The sequence below is a fragment of the Chelmon rostratus genome, chromosome 2 (assembly GCF_017976325.1).
Source record: "Chelmon rostratus isolate fCheRos1 chromosome 2, fCheRos1.pri, whole genome shotgun sequence".
In the NCBI taxonomy this organism is placed as follows: Eukaryota; Metazoa; Chordata; class Actinopteri; order Chaetodontiformes; family Chaetodontidae; genus Chelmon; species Chelmon rostratus.
The window spans coordinates 13,005,865-13,021,886 of record NC_055659.1 but is presented as its reverse complement, the minus strand read 5'-3'; the positions used below and the strand labels follow the sequence as shown (position 1 = coordinate 13,021,886).

The 16,022-nt window shown below is 42.0% G+C and overlaps 3 protein-coding genes across 3 annotated transcripts in view; 1 reads left to right on the top strand and 2 right to left on the bottom strand.

Moving 5' to 3' along the window:
• Positions 1-6,960, bottom strand: part of megf6b (multiple EGF-like-domains 6b) — a 58,553-nt gene extending 51,593 nt beyond the window's left edge. Inside the window, exons 1-3 of the mRNA XM_041952598.1 lie at positions 6,648-6,960; positions 4,991-5,125; positions 3,935-4,044 (exon numbers count right to left, since the gene is read on the bottom strand). Of these exons, the coding sequence (XP_041808532.1) occupies positions 3,935-4,044; positions 4,991-5,125; positions 6,648-6,739 (337 nt within the window). The 5' untranslated portion in view covers positions 6,740-6,960. The remainder of the gene's footprint in view (positions 1-3,934; positions 4,045-4,990; positions 5,126-6,647) is intronic.
• A 2,030-nt stretch (positions 6,961-8,990) lies between these two features.
• akr7a3 (aldo-keto reductase family 7, member A3 (aflatoxin aldehyde reductase)) lies at positions 8,991-14,699 on the top strand. Its single transcript, XM_041952645.1, has 7 exons — positions 8,991-9,459; positions 10,402-10,589; positions 10,814-10,918; positions 11,241-11,337; positions 11,527-11,626; positions 11,768-11,897; positions 12,945-14,699. The coding sequence occupies exons 1-7, from the start codon at positions 9,165-9,167 to the stop codon at positions 13,104-13,106; spliced, it is 1,077 nt and encodes a 358-aa protein (XP_041808579.1). The 5' UTR covers positions 8,991-9,164; the 3' UTR covers positions 13,107-14,699.
• mrto4 (MRT4 homolog, ribosome maturation factor) lies at positions 12,051-15,778 on the bottom strand. The gene is made up of 8 exons (XM_041952656.1): positions 15,714-15,778; positions 15,424-15,482; positions 15,204-15,307; positions 14,757-14,838; positions 14,599-14,666; positions 14,361-14,512; positions 13,997-14,073; positions 12,051-13,896 (listed from the first exon to the last, which is right to left on the bottom strand). Exons 1-8 carry the CDS (start codon positions 15,739-15,741, stop codon positions 13,744-13,746), a joined length of 723 nt encoding a protein of 240 aa, XP_041808590.1. The 5' UTR covers positions 15,742-15,778; the 3' UTR covers positions 12,051-13,743.
• Between the last annotated feature and the right edge of the window lie 244 nt (positions 15,779-16,022).

Here is a 16,022-nt window from a genome sequence, read left to right as displayed (position 1 = left end):
CTCTGTATGTGTCTGGGTCATTTGTGTTCAGCTATGCATGATGTGGTCCCCATGACCGCTGACATAGTTGCTGTACATACATGCACGCACGCACGCACGCGCACACACGCACACGCACACGCACACACACACACACACACAGACCACCCATGGATAGACAGAGGACCATTTCCTCTTTTCTGCTACTGGGCCTATTTCACATGTAGCTACCTTCGTCAGCCTGCTCCCCACCATAAAAGGGGGCCAGTTCCTATTCAGCAGTTAACGAGGACGACAAACTGGAGGAGCCATTGTCCCTGCTCCTCAGCCCCTGTCACAAAGCTTATTGTTGTTGTCAATCAACATAACTGCTCGTTTCCACTCCCGGCTAACCCTGTCCATCTTCACCCGGCCCGTGGCTACTGGCTAAGTAAAAGGTTTAACTCATTGATTGAGTGGGTCCTTCAAACGTTTAAGTGGAGGAAGTCGCCATCACAAAGTCAAGAGCTCTTCACCTTCAAGAGAACAGGATAGTCATCGAGCCAATTGGAGTCTTTACAAAACACACAATAGTTACCTCGGTTGCACTTTGGGGTTTTCGAAAACTGCATCCTGCCTCCACAAGTTACCTGGCTGTGTCGTTAGATGCACTGTAAAAACCTCGAAGAGATGCGATTCTAAGATCTTAGATAGGAGGTTAACACAATAAAAAAGTAATCTGCAGCTACTTTGACAACTGATTAAACATTTGAGTCATTTTTTAACCAAAATGTCAACCGTTCTCTGGTTCCAGCTTCTCCAATTTAAGGATTTGCTGCATTTCTCTGTTTTATAACAAAATATCTTCGGATTTCTGTCTGGTGGCTGAACAAAACTTGGACTCTGGAAAACTATGACAATTCACATCTGTCTGATATTTTACAGGCTAAAAGGTTAATTGATTAATCAAGACAGTAATGTGCAAACTAACTCATAATGAAATTAATCATTACTTGCAGCCTTAATATGCATTTCTGCACAAGAGCAAACCCATACGGTGAAAGACCTGCAGGGCCTTCAGTCTGACTCTCTTACTTTGTGCATTCCTTGTGCAACAATGCTGGAAAACATCAGAACTTGGAAACAAAAACTTCAAATCTCAGATATTTGAAAACAGCTCAGGAACTCTAAATCGATGCTATTGTGACAATGGAAAACTCATAAACCTTCATAATTACATGATAGCAGCCTGAAAAACAAAGATACGGAAAACAAGACGGAGGGGGGGCAAAATAGTGGAATAAAATGTGAAAGTAACCAGACGTTTGCCGTGCTGTGGTATATTCTTTCTCCAAATATGTGACTAATTATGCTAGGCAAGGAATGCTGGAGAGCACAACAACAGAGGCCATTCACTGCAGGACTGCGACAGGACGACAACATCTGTACAACGGGATGGATGTACTGTAGACCAGAGAGGAAACACAGGTGAACTAAAGAAAGGGCAATCTATTCAACTTGCAGTCATTTCCCAGCTGCTGTGTGAGTTGTATCTACAATGATTAGACCCTCAATTCCATGCACAATAACCGCAAATCATCAGCCTAATTACCTGCCACTGAAATTTTATTAGGGCACACCACACACACACAAACACAGAGAGGGACAACACAACAGAGAGAAACCTCAGAAGTGCCAGACACTAAATCACTATCTCAATACAAAGCATTCCCATCTTCCCAATCTTCCCTCCTTTTGGGGGATTTCAGAGGATTTGCTAAAGCTGTACATTTCTTTTGGATGTTGGAGGTGCTGTTGAAAACAGCCCCACAGATTGCATTGTGCTGACTGAGGTACAGTGCAGATAGTGCATAGCAAAGTGTGCAGGAGTGGGAGAGGGAGGATTGCGGTGTGAGCTTCCTTTTATCCTGGTTCAATGGCTCAGAGAAAAGGGTGATTAGTTTGTCCCATCTCAAAGCGCTGCCACGTCTTTGGTTACAGAGATAAAAGCCCTGCCTCGCGTCGAAGAGAGCAGCCATTGTCACGCGCGAGAGAGAAACAAAACCCCCCCGTCTACTTGAGTGAGGGGAGACACTGGGCAGTCCCGAGGAATGTCCCTTTAAGACATTTCTTTATGAGTGTTTTAAAACAAACTAGACTCACTGAACAGCAGACAGTGTAATGCTTCCTTGTATAATTCAATACTGTAACCTTTTGCATGGAAACAAAGAGCTCTTTGAACAGAGCATAAATGCCCTAAGACATCGATGACAGGTAGACCCAGGAGATCTTCTCCCGCTCCCCATCTCATTTGAGGGCTATCCCAGAAAGTGCTGGGCCTGTACTGGCTGTGTGAGGGCCATTAAGCAGGGGTCACTTCCAGGTAGGGCTCTGAGAGCAAGGAAGTGGGAACTTTCTTACTAGTTCACCGGACAGGGTGACAAACTGTTTACAGGATGGCTTTGCCAAGGGTCTGTCTATGGTATGCAGGCTATGCGATCTGGATCACTGGCTGCAAAATCCCATCAAAGAAGGCTTCTTGGTCTCAGCGGTGTGAAGCCAAGCTTATCCTCAAGGAGATGAGCTGCTGGCAGCCCCGGTGTGAGCAGCAGAACTACTTTTCCATACATGGACCCGTGGACTGGAATTACACAGGGGAGATTCCTATTTGTTTTCCTTTTTTCTTTTTGTGCACATCAGCAGGTGGTCTCTCCACCATGAGCTGATGGGTATTGTTTTGAGGGCCTTGTCTGTGATTGGTTGGGGTAAACACTGGATGGGCTTGTCCATTTTCATATCCATAAGGCCATCCTCTGACCTGAACCGTCATGTCACACTACAACTATATGGATGAGAGCCAAGACTTAAACATTTGGGCCACTGCCATATGGGACATTTGAAGCTTGAATATACAATCCTGAATACACACAAGTTGGGACGCTATGTAAAACGTGAATAAAAACAGAATGCAATCATTTGCAAAAGAGCTGTGTTTACCAACAACAGTCTTACAAGGTGGTTCCGAGTCCATGTAGTAATCTTCTTTATACAATCATGTGTTCACAAAGTGGTGAACCTCGCTCCATCCTTGCTTGTGAACAACTGAGCCTTTCCAGGATGCTCCTTTCATACCCAATCATGATACTATCACCTGTTACCAATCAACCTGTTTACCTGTGAAATGATCCAAACAGGTGTTTTTGGAGCGTTCCACAACTTTCCCAGTCTTTTGTTGCTCCTGTCACAACTTGTTTGGAACGTGTTGCTGCATCAAATTCAGAATAAGCGCCTATTTATAAAAATCAATGAAGTTGCTGAGGTCAAACATTAAACATATTGTCTTTGTACTGTTTTGAGTATCCTGTATGTCAAAAATGATTAGCAAATCATCACACTGTTTTATTTTTGTTTTACACAGCCACCTGGCTTTTTTAGAATCAGGTGTGTACCTTCAAATTACATATCAAGCCAAACAAAATCTGAGTGCCAGACAGGTTTATCTATTGCTAAATATAGGAGCACTACAGAACAATGACTTCACCCAGATCGTAATTGCTTTTTGCTTAACTACGATGCAAACCTCATTTGAGAGCGAATGTCAACACTTGAAGTCTTTCAACACTTGAGGGTTTTTTTTCCCAACATCCACATCTGAACCTTGTGAGACTGTTTTAACAACACAAGTACTGTGGACATGGCACTGACTGATAACATCTGCTGAGGAGTCTGGATGGGCAAAGCACCTCTTGAACCTTTTTGACCTTTTCCTGAAAACCCTCCATTCAGAGGTCTGTGCCAAGGGTGAGGTGATGTTTGAAACATAACTTCCTCCTGCTGAGTCACGAAAACACATGCTGCCTTTTAGTAAACATACCTGCATATTCTGCTTGAAACAAAAAAACGTCACAATGAATAAAAAATAAATGTGCTTTAAGGGATGGAAAGTAGAAAAATGTGAATATTTGAGGATACTTACGATACAGACAACCAGCTTCTCCGTTGAGTTGAGACCATCCAGGGCAACACTTGTACACAGTCTGATAATCCTGTCTGTACACTTGTCTGTATGCAGTGTAGTACGCTGTCCTGTTAACATAACAAACATCAACTTAAGATCTTTACACTGAAGTGGCTGTTTTTGTACTATTCCATTGTAAAACAGTAGTGTGTGCATGTGCGTCTGTGTGTACATAGGGATCCTCTGACAATATTTGGCATGCATAATTTGTAATGTTTCTCGTGCTTGACAACTAGTAGATTAGGAAAAACACAAAATCTGATGAAATGACTCCCAGTCTTTTGAGTAAAATGCTGTATGTTCAACAAACATTTTCCCAGACTTTGAAGGCATCATTTTTAAGTGTGAGACTGGCAGACTCTACTTCAGAGGACGCTGCCTGTCCCTGTACTTTGGGACCCCTCTCATTGCTCCACAGTCATTACACATCCTGGAAACACGTTTTGGTTACAGCAAGTAATTGTGGCCTTGGCTACCTTCAAAGAAGCCTCTGGCTTTGTAACGCGGTAAATAATGCAGAGAAAGCGAGCGCGAGCGGCACAGTGAGACTCTCCTGAAACTGACTCTTAGACATAGACTGAAATGTTAGCATTACTCCTTCAAAAGGAATTTTGGTTGCAGAGAGGGCTGTGTGTTAAATAGCTGGTAACCCCTGATGAAGTGGGGTTACACCTTGCACTTAACTGTGTGAGAGGTTCAAAGCTGTGATTACAGAACAAGAGCGAGGGAGCTGAAGAGGGAAGAGGAAAGAGGAGATCAGGGAGTGAGATCTCATCCTGTTTGAAGGTGGAATTAAATGAAGGATCATACCTTCTCCGATAAATTCTTTTGGTCGCATGACAAATGGAAACAACACAAAAGCATTAATTAATGCTTTGGTCTAACCAGAGCTTAATCAGCAAAGCACGACATCCCCTGCAGGTGAAGATGGGAGTGTTTGCACAGGCAGAGTCAGAGGTTTCGACTGCAGAGGGGGGAGAGGAGACAGACTACAAATGAGGTGTTATTACTCACCTCCTCTCGTATCCCATGCACCATGACTGTCCCACGCAGCCTTGCTTCCACACTTTAACCATGCGTGTGAAGGCCTGCACACACGGCTGCCTCTGGGCGACCAGCGTCACCTCCCTCTCCACACACACATTGGGCCTGGAATCAAAACATTGGTAAAAATACTTAACGTGTCAAAATGTTCAGCAGTGTTTTTACAGGCGTACAGATGGCAGCAAGGAAATTTATGAGTGCTGCAAGAAAGGTAGATGAGCAAAGCTCGCATGAGGCATTTTCTAGTTGTCAACGATGTAATGCCTGTGAGGGCATTACTTGTGCTGCGGTGTAAGGCTGCTTATGATGTCTGGTTTTTGGTATTTTTAAAGACTTAAGGGGAATTCCTCATACATCACCTACAAGAACGCTGAGCTGCAAAGCTACAAGATACTACCTGTAGTTCAACCTAAACTCAGCATTTATCTGAAATGTGTCACCTGAAAGTCTTTTAGAGGGTGGGATGGACATGGAAGTGGCAAGATTTTAGATCTTTCACTCCAAATACAAAAGCAAAGATAATGAAAACCATAACAACAAAAGAAATATTTTAGATCTGTGTCAGGTTTGCTGGAAAACAAAAGCGTATGATGTACAATCCCTGTAACGAATTACCTCTTCACTGCACATCTTCAAAATAAATGAATAAAACAAAAAGCATGCCACAATTTTCCAGCAAATTCACATGAAACATTTACAGTGTTTTCTCTGGACACGAGGTAGAACATACATGTTTTTACTTGTGTGCAAAAGTCTGGAAGTCAGCAGAAACAGGAGACGGTTAACATTTTCACCTCTGGGTAAAACATGGTAAGACTTCAACGTGATGTCTGTCTTACACAAAGTCTGCCTGGGTTAACAGGCAAACCTGTCAGTGATGTCTTCACACCATTGGCCTCATTGAAAAAGTGCAACATGATCTACGAAACATTTTCTCCTTTGGTAACTCTCCAAGGACAGACAGGAAGGCTCGGCATATGGAAATCAGCAGGAATCTTAAGACAACATCCAGCTGCTCATCCCATAAACAATAGTAATCACTATCACCTCCAGCTGTACACATAATTGCATATGAAAGACCTTATTGTTAGTGGCAGGTAACTGCAGAGAATCTGCTCACACATAATCTAAGATCCTTATTTATTATTCTGGGGTTTAAAATACCTGTTATAATTTTCTGCCTCTTAAAACAAACAGCCCCTGAAAGAGTTAGAAATGCTGTACAGACCATCCACATGGAGCTAATATATAATCATGTAAATTACAGTGATACTATCCATAGACAGCCAAAAAAGAAAAAAAAAAGACCACGATAAGAACACACAACAGTAAAATAAACCTTTTGGCATCAATAACACATCTGTCATCCAGCTTCTGTTTGATACCTCTGAAACAAGAGCAAAACACTTCACAAGCCTCTGTTTTCTGCCTCTGGTTAAGTGTTTGACACAAGGTTATGCATCTACAGGTGAGCCTGTAGTTTTCTCAAACTTCAAAGGAAATGTAAAAACATTTTAGGAAGATGACAAGTAAAGTAAATAATCCCTAAAGAATCTGTGTACTAAGAAAATAGAAATTAAGTTGAATAGCCTATAAACAATAAAATAAAGGACAAAAGCTTACTCACATGTAAGACTGGAGATTGTTGGCGATGCCATAATGCAATGCCTGAGTCTCTTTAATAAATATTAGGATAAAAGAAAAAATAACACTATCCATGTTTCCTCTTCTTGAATTAGAGTTTCAAAAAATGTGAAAAACTCACAAACTCATTCATGGGTATAACTCAGCTGTTTAGCCATAAAAAGCATATAAATAACCCAATAAAAAAATCCGTGCGGTCAGCGGGGACAAACTTAGAAGGCGCGTAAAGGATCTTCCGCGTGGAGATGATCAGACTTTTCCCAACACGTCGCAGCCATCACAGGCGCTGCGTTTCCTCGCTGTCGGCCGGTGTGTGACACGCTGCCTTCAAACTGCGCTTCACCTTCGCTTCCTCACTGCAGATGTTGGACTGACTGCCAAAGAGCTCGCGGAGGCTGAGCGCGTTCTGCCTCTCTCCATTGACTTGGTAATGATGGCAGGGCTTTGAGGAGGTGGGGGGTGGATAGGGTGCCATTTATTATTCAGAGCTTGAGCAGCCCCACAAGACGCCCAGCAGTCCGCAGCGGTGCACTGACAAACAAAAAACTCACAAAAAACATTTAAAAAATAAAACTTTTCTTTTAACCTAATGTGTTCATTAAGACTCGAGCTTATATGCGTTACTTAAAGTGGTATATGCGTATATTTACAGACATTTTACATGCCGATTTTCTGTTGTTCCGACAATACGGTGTTTATTTATTTCCATGAGCGCGTGGACAACAAAGCACGTGGAGATCGGAAAAAGGGAACACGCAGGGCAGTATCCCCGCGCACGGAGCCATGACGCCTGTGCACAAGGGAAGATGCAGACCGCTCATGGTAAGCATGGACAGCTAGGAAAATTGAGTGATATACTATCACCCGCGGAGCAGCAGAGGATGTTTGAGGGGGAGTCGGTCTGGAGCAGCTCGTGGTCACTCTGCAGGGCAAACAGCTGATGGTGCGGTCAAAGGGTCAGCCGCCAGGACTGACTACTGCTGCTCGCCAAACAAAGCTTTCATTGCACGCATGTGTGTCCGTGACCCAAAAGAGTCTCGGGTCACCACGGTCCGTGCGACCTCCGAGGGTAGCAGCCATACGGCATGTTGTTTGAATTAGATCAGGGGCTCTTTCAGGCCTGGTCAGAGCTCAATGAGGATGTGCGTTGCCAAAGTGGGGACAGAAAACAAGAGTCATTTGAACTGCATCAACAAAAGTGATGTCTTGTGATAATCGAATTAATTTGTGTTTATTTCTGAGAAACCTCTGGGCAGTAATCTGATGTCTGGGCCCTACATTCACCCCCACCACCCTAACCCTAAGTACCCATCAAGATGCATACAGCAGACTACATATGGCTGCTTTAGTATACTGTACGCCCTGACACCAAGGAGTACCAGAAAAAGTAGCTGTACTCAGCAGCTACTACTAACCGCAACATGTTATTGCATATGATCCCTTAAACAAATAATATGAAATATGAAAATTAATTACATTTTAGAATGGTATGCTTAATTACTTCATAATGCAGTTGATAATTGTACTTTACTGGTGCAAAATTCAGAACAAATTTGCAATTAATCTAATTAACAAAACCTACCAACACAGAGCAAACCAGGACAGTTGTCCAGTTTGCCTGGTTGAGCAGCCTTGCATCCAAGACCCCTTAAGGTGCCTCAGGTACAAACCATGTCAAGTAGTACTACCAAAATAATGGCTTTAACTCCAAGATGTCAGTAGGCTGTCTTTTAATCACAAATGAAACCTATCCATAATTGTGATCGCACTAAATTACAGGAAGCCCCTTAGGAGACCATAATTTTGTCTGTATGGCAATTATCTTGTGTTAGTTTGATTGTTTTCATTAATTTGTTTGGTAATATGAACCGATCAAATCACAATATACACTGATCCCATCTTATACAGGGGCCCTGAGTCAAAGTCTAGACTAATATTACAGTCACGGTTACATGGTGCATACTCTCCAACAAATGTGTACTCATTGAAATTAGCAAACTAATTTACAGCAAACCTCTGACATGGTATTAATCCAGCATAGAAACAATGTTGGTTTCTAAGACACTGGGGCGCCCACAACTCATTGCTGTCTCAGAGCCCATAGGCACATAAATACAGCATACCTGGACTGCACACTGCTGGATGCATGAGAAACCCAACAAGCATCCTTTGTAAAATGGATGGTACTTTGCTGACACCTTGTGGTTAAAAATAAGAACCACACGCTACAGCTGGGCTGACAAGTGTTCCGCAGGTGATGCAACGAACAGACTTGAACAAATATTAACGTGCGTGTCCTAAACAACAGGAAGTGGTCACGCACACCGAACTTTGCACTGCCTGAACTGCAGCCAGGCAGAGAAACTGAATTTCAGTTTTGTAAATCTAATGCTAAAGGCACATGCTCCGTTTTAAACCGGTTAAGTAACTTTACGACGCTCCCTAACTAGCACTTCCAACACGACCTTTGCCCTTCGCGTGCTCACTGCGGCACCTTAGCATGCTGTGGGTAATAAAAGGAGGACTGTGCACACTCAGACAGAGTCACACTATTAAAGACGTGCTCGTACATTTGCCGAGGTTTGTGGCTCGCCGAAACATGTCGTCTTCTCCGGCTAAGCGGCCGGTTTCCTTACTGGGAACTATGGCGTTCGGCGGACGAGCTGACGCCAAGCAGAGCCTGGATATGGTGAAGGCTTTCCTGGACAGGGGACACAACCAGGTGGACACAGCCTTCATGTACGCGGATGGGAAGTCAGAGACGGTCATAGGGGGCATGAATCTTCCCAAAACAGGTATACCAGAAGCACCCATAATCGTAGTTTTCTCAAAAAGTGGATTAGCACACTGAGGCGTGTGCTAACGTTAGCAGCGTTTCCAGAGTGAACTGCCCAAGTTGTTACTAGACAACGACGTACCTGCTCGTTGGCACCTGCTGGGAATTCTGGGTAACAGAAGCCCCCTTGTAACCAACGGCTAACAGTAACCAGCACCGGGCAGTGCTCTGACATTTTCACGGCCTGAGGGACAATTTATTTTATTTCTAAGAGAGAAAGTACAACATTAAACATAAATGTAGCTGTTTGATATGAACCAGAGAAAATCTGAGGCTAATTCTCATTAGCTTTGCATTAATAATATGAATCTGCAAAGTCAATAGTGTTGTTAAATGTAGGAGAGTAAAAAGTACAATATTGGTTTCCAAAACATATTGGAGTGGCATAAAGTAGCATAAATTGGAAATACTCAAGTAGAGAGCAAGTACCCCAAAGTTACTTAATGTACTTAGTTACTTTCCACTACTGCTACTAGCAAACTTAATAGATTTTGTCTTGATCAAACCCTGTACTAGCTATTACCTTAAAGAGGCACTCCAGCAATTTACTATTGCACTTATGTAAGGTAGATGGACTCACAAGAGACAGATTAAAAGAATACTTATGAAAATCAGTTCAGCAGGGGCAGAGATATCCTTACCTTTGGTCCCTGATATGGTTAAGGATAAATGGATCCTATGTTTCCCATCATGGGAGGCTTAACAAAGAGAGCATAAAACTAGAGCAAGGGACAGAAATTGAGAGCCCTGGGAGCAAGTATATTATTAATGCACTTTTATGATCATCATTACTCACATAGTGTCTGAGCTCCATGTTCATGCAAAAAAGAAAACCCTCAGTTCTTGTTGCTGAACCCAGCCTGTTATTGACAGACTTTTACTTAATGTGTTTGTGTGACAGTAAGCATAGCTACCAAAGCCAACCCCTGGGAGGGCAAGACTCTGAAGCCGGAGAGTGTGCGCTCTCAGCTGGAAACTTCCCTTCAGAAGCTGCGGACTGATTGTGTGGACCTTTTCTACCTTCACGCTCCTGACCACCAAAACCCCATCCAGGATACCCTCAGGGCCTGCAATGAACTCCACAAAGAGGTAAGAGACCAGATACCTTTTTTTCTATGAGTCGTAACTCCAAACATGTTGCTGGAACATTTCCTCTAACACGACACAGCAAAAAGATAACTGCATACAATATATGTCCACAACATGTCAATTATAAAATCAGCCAGTGATACTGTACCTGGTACATTAAGGTGCAATCTCCGTACTTCACTGTTTTATTAAACTATGACTTAATGTTAAAATATCGCCCTCAGGGAAAATTCAAGGAGCTTGGCCTGTCAAACTATGCATCATGGGAAGTGGCTGAAATCGTGTGCATCTGCAGACACAACAACTGGATTGTTCCTACTGTTTATCAGGTATTATTGCACTTTTTAAAAATAACCATATAGTTTTATCTCCAATCAACTGCACCACCTTAGAGGAGATAAGCTGCTCAATGCCCATGTTGCATCCCTCCAAATGAGTGGCTATGTGCTAGAAAGCACATGTGAACATATTCATTGCTGAGGTAGAAATTCCTGTTTTCAGAGTGAGCAGATAGAAATGTTTGTGTCAAGCAGCAGTTAAGCATCCTTTTATAGCGTAGAGGAACGAGTCGGCCGCAACGCCTCTTTTATCTTGCTTTAATCTTTATGACTATACTTTCACTTGTACCATAACTTTTACAACCTTTCGCAGGGAATGTACAATGCCACTACGAGACAGGTTGAGACTGAGTTGCTGCCATGTCTGAGGCACAACGGAATGAGATTCTACGCGTACAATCCTCTAGCAGGTGCTGTATATCTGCCTTCTGTGGTGCACCTTGCAGTCACCACCTGAGTTGTTTGAAATAAAGGCGACTATTTCCAACTTTAGCACCCCCATGTGGTGGAAATATGTCATTTTGAGTGACATTTCTGAGTACAGAAATAGTCAAGCTCTGTATAATTATAGCTTGATTTCTGACATTATTCCTCTGCAGGTGGCCTCCTGACAGGAAAGTACAGTTATGAAGACAAAGATGGTTCCCAGCCTGCAGGACGCTTCTTTGGCAACAGCTGGGCTGCAGCATACCAGGACAGGTGAAAGACCAGCTGCTTTGCCAAATAAGCTACTCCTTTTGTCTTATGTTGTTGCAAATTAGGCATTTCTGCGTGTCTGCACTTACATGGATTTGTTTGCCAACACTGATCAAAAATGATGTCGTCCTGCTTCTCTGTCAGATACTGGAAGCAGAATCATTTCCAGGCTATAGATCTGGTTCAAAAGGCCTTGGAGACAGTGTATGGCTCACAGAAACCCACTCTGATTTCTGCTGCTATGCGCTGGATGTACCACCACTCCCAGCTTAAGGTACAGTGTCTTGCATACATTTTTAGCCCCCCCTTGGGCTTTTCTACACTTACAGTGTTGCAAACTGTGTCAAACTGATTTTATTGGACTCTTTAACCATTCCATGAAGACAACATGCATTGCTCTTTGAAGGTGCACAATAATTTTTGTTGCGCCACAATGTTATGTTATCCCTGACCTGTTTGTGAGCTCCTTGGTTTTCATGATGTTGTTTGTTTGGTATTGTGCCTAACAAACTCTGAGGCCTTCACAGGTGTATTTATACTGAGATTAAATTGCATGCAGGCTGACTCTATTTAACGAATTACGTGATTTCTGAAGGCAGCTGGTTGCACCTGATCTTAGTTAGGGGTTTTACAGCAAAAGGGGTGAATGCTACGCACTCAATACTTTTCAGATTTTTAGTTTATTTTGAAAACCATGTAATATTCATCCCCACCTCAAAATTGTGGACTACTTCATCTTGGTCTAGTATACATAACCCCAATAAAATCCATCTTAATTTGCAGTTCTAACATGACAAAGACTGCCTCTGCTGTGCATGGATAGCTACAGTTGGCATGAGTTACTGTTCATTATCATGGAGAGAATATACAAAATGAGATTTGAAAATGTCATCTTACTCCTCAATGTTTTATATTTTGGTTCTGCTCTGACATCCTATTCAGATTAATGAAGTGAAACAGAATTTCAAGAAGCCCATCACAAACCCCAAAAACCTGGCACGATGCAACTTAAAAGTGCCCTTCAACTAATTTGAAATGTTGTCATTTAGTCTTTAGAGAAGTTAGATACAGAAATTTTATGATACTGCACATACTGAGAATTAGGCTTCACTAAATACCAAAGATTCTAGCTCTTTTACCATCTGGAAGAGCCTTCTCAGTTGTATATTTAACCTCAACACTACAGAGTCAAAAGCTGTATTGGTGCTTGTAGTAGCTGGATAATATTATACCATGTACCTACTAGAAATTCAGCACATCTTCATTAAAACCATGTTCTGGTTTGACAGCATCATTTTTCTCTTTGACCACTGCTGTTCAGGGTGAACTTGGTGATGGAGTCATCATTGGCATGTCAAGTATGGAGCAACTTCAACAAAACCTTGCTGCGGCAGAGGAGGGTCCTCTGGATGAGAGAGTGGTCGCTGCCTTCAACGAGGCCTGGAATCTCGTAGCCCACGAGTGTCCAAACTACTTCCGCTGAAGAGCCAAAATCTCCATACCGTTCTAATCAAATATTGTCTAGGTTTCTACAGAAAATGGATGACTAAATCAGTTTTCCCTTACTTTACATCCTTTTCTTCAAATCACACATTTTTTCCTCAAATGCATGGATCAGTTTGAGACCAATATGTATTAATGTGTCGAAGCAATTAATCATTAATGTATAAATGTAAAAAATATGAAAATAATTTTTCAGGGAAAAGTCTGCCTTAAACTGTTATATTAAAACAAAATCATGTTACCAAATCAAAAATTTTTTGTCCTTACACATCAAAAAGGTTTGTTTTACACAAGATTAAATTTGTTTTTGCTCAATGGCAAAATACTTTTGACAAAACAAGTGGCATCAACATGATTACATGTAAGATCATTTAGTCTTCTGACTCGAGTCACCAGTGTTTACTGAACAACAATTCAGTCCAAAGCTAAAATTCAAGGTCAAGGATAGAAGTTCATGTTTTGGGCTGAAAAAAGGACATAGGAAAGAGATTACAGACTCCAAGGGCAGCACAGGCAGTCAGGATGAATGGTTTCAACATCAATGTCCCTCTGCTGTCGACGTTGGCAAAAATGACCTTTAAAAACAATGTGTACGAGCTCCTGCCCTTGCAGATGTCTCATTCTGCATCATCATCGTCATCATCTTCATCTTCTTCATTATCCTGCATAGACTCTTCCTCACCGGCACAGTTCTCAAACTCGCCTGTTTCTGAGTTCCACATACATTTGATCTGCACCTTGAATTCTGCCATCTCAATGCCAAAGAGTTTCTATGGACAAAAAAAAGGAGCCAATGTGGACAGTGAGTCAAATGCAACACAACACAGTATGTTAAAGTTGACATTTTCTGTCAAACAGTCAAGAACTCACCAGAATACGGGCCTGCTCAGGAGTCAGCACGTCTCCCTCCTTACAGACTTCATGGTCCTTCAGCAGTGTCACCACACCTTTCATGACAGATGATACACACGTGACTATCGTGGGTCACATCCAACTGATGTGAAATAAATGACTGGCAGTGGTCATTTTTCAGAGAGAAAGGACCTGTTACACTTTAACACATTTTAAGGACAAGGCCCATTCTACTGACAAGCATTGTCTGTATTTAATAAGAACCAATAGACTTGAAGGGTAGGGAAGTCAAAAAAGTGTTCAGACACTGACTACTGCAATGGGGATTTTTGTCTTTGTATGACAAATGTAGCATAATGCCAGCCTTATCCTGTAATCTTACCTTTCTTGAGAGCAGTGGGAAGTCCTAATTGCCTCAACTGGGGCTCCATTGAGTGAGGAAACTGTTCCAGGGGTCCCTCATCCAGAGTTATGTCCATCTGTGCCTGGTTGCCTGCCCGTGCATAATCCACCTCTTTAAAATGACTGAAATACCTGCAGGCAGAGAACATTTTGTGAACTGATGAACAATATTTGGTGAATTATTGCAACAATGGTGCATTAAGTGAAGCCTTACTTACTCTTGTACTTCATCTTTTGTTTTGTTTGTGAATAGTACTCCCACATCTCCTCGAAGATACTTGCTGACCTGCACATTATCAAAAGGCAATAAAATTTTCAAATCTTTGCAGCATATTATTGTGACATTTCTTCACACCACAATTTAGATCTCACCTACCTTGTGCAAATTATCTCTGTATTCGTCTGTTTCTCCTTTACCCAAGGCAACCATCATGACTTTATTTTTGCCGAAGAAGAATCTGTGGAAAAAGAGGAGTACAATTATAAAAGGAGTATTTCATTGTTTAGCGTTGAACCTTCATAAAGTTTGGGTAATGGCAAGAGACACATTTTAAAACGAAAATGCTCAAAACTGAAGCAGCAGGGGCTGAGATATCCTGACTTTTAATTCCTAATAAGGACCGAACTATAAACACTGAACCATTTAATTCCCTTAATGCAACTTGGTAGCTTCTTTCATTAGACCACCCCTGACTGGTAAATGCCCATGTTTTTCAAACTCCATCCCTCCTGTAATTAACACAAACCAACACAAATTTGCCGTTTTCCAAGATAACTTTGATTCACTGATATGTCACACCAATAGACTGGTTGATGTCTTTACCTGCTGTGTTTCCATGCTGTCCTGACGTCTTTCAGTTTGTTATTCCTCATATTGGCCACAGAGAATATGAACAAGTTTCTGTAATTGTCCACACATTTCCGTAACTAGAAAACAAAAACAGAATTTAATTTATGTGTCAAACATGTCAACAGCTTCAGGAAGCCCTAGTTCGCATACAGCTAGCTAGAGCTGACAGCAGAGCAGAGCCGAAAACACTCACCTCCTCGATTAATTTCTGTTTTAACTTCAGTCCCTTCTTGGCTGTTTTCGTTAACGAAACTGAAGGGAAAATGGTGTGAAAAGCAGTAGGTCAGTTAGCTATGAGTTTAACTTAAATCAGCTAGCCGTAATTGCTACAGCACACTATGCATGTTAACTGCTATTTCCCCCAGAAGAAGCTAGCGCTACTTTTCTGTAGTCGGAGACAGCGGTTACATAAATCGATCAGGTCATAAGCTTAACCGCTTAATGTGTTTTTACATTTCAACACCTGAACGTATATTCGCTTACTTTTCTTGTCCCTCCTTGACTTCGGCATGGTTTCCTCTCACGATGGCAGAGTAGCAGGCGCACACGTGAAGAAAAAGGACCCCAAATGTTTCTGTTGGGTGAAGCTGACCGTGCGGTGCCTGGCTTTAAAAGTAAAATAAGATTAAAAAAAAAAAAAAAAACGGCTTTTAGCTAAAATATTTATACTTCCCAGGTGTTGCTGGTGTCTAGACATTTACTGCTGCTCCGACATAAATTTACACATAGGTTGCTTTAAGAGTGATGTAATCTCTGGCGTTATTTCAAACAGTGCTTGGCAGGCACTAGCTG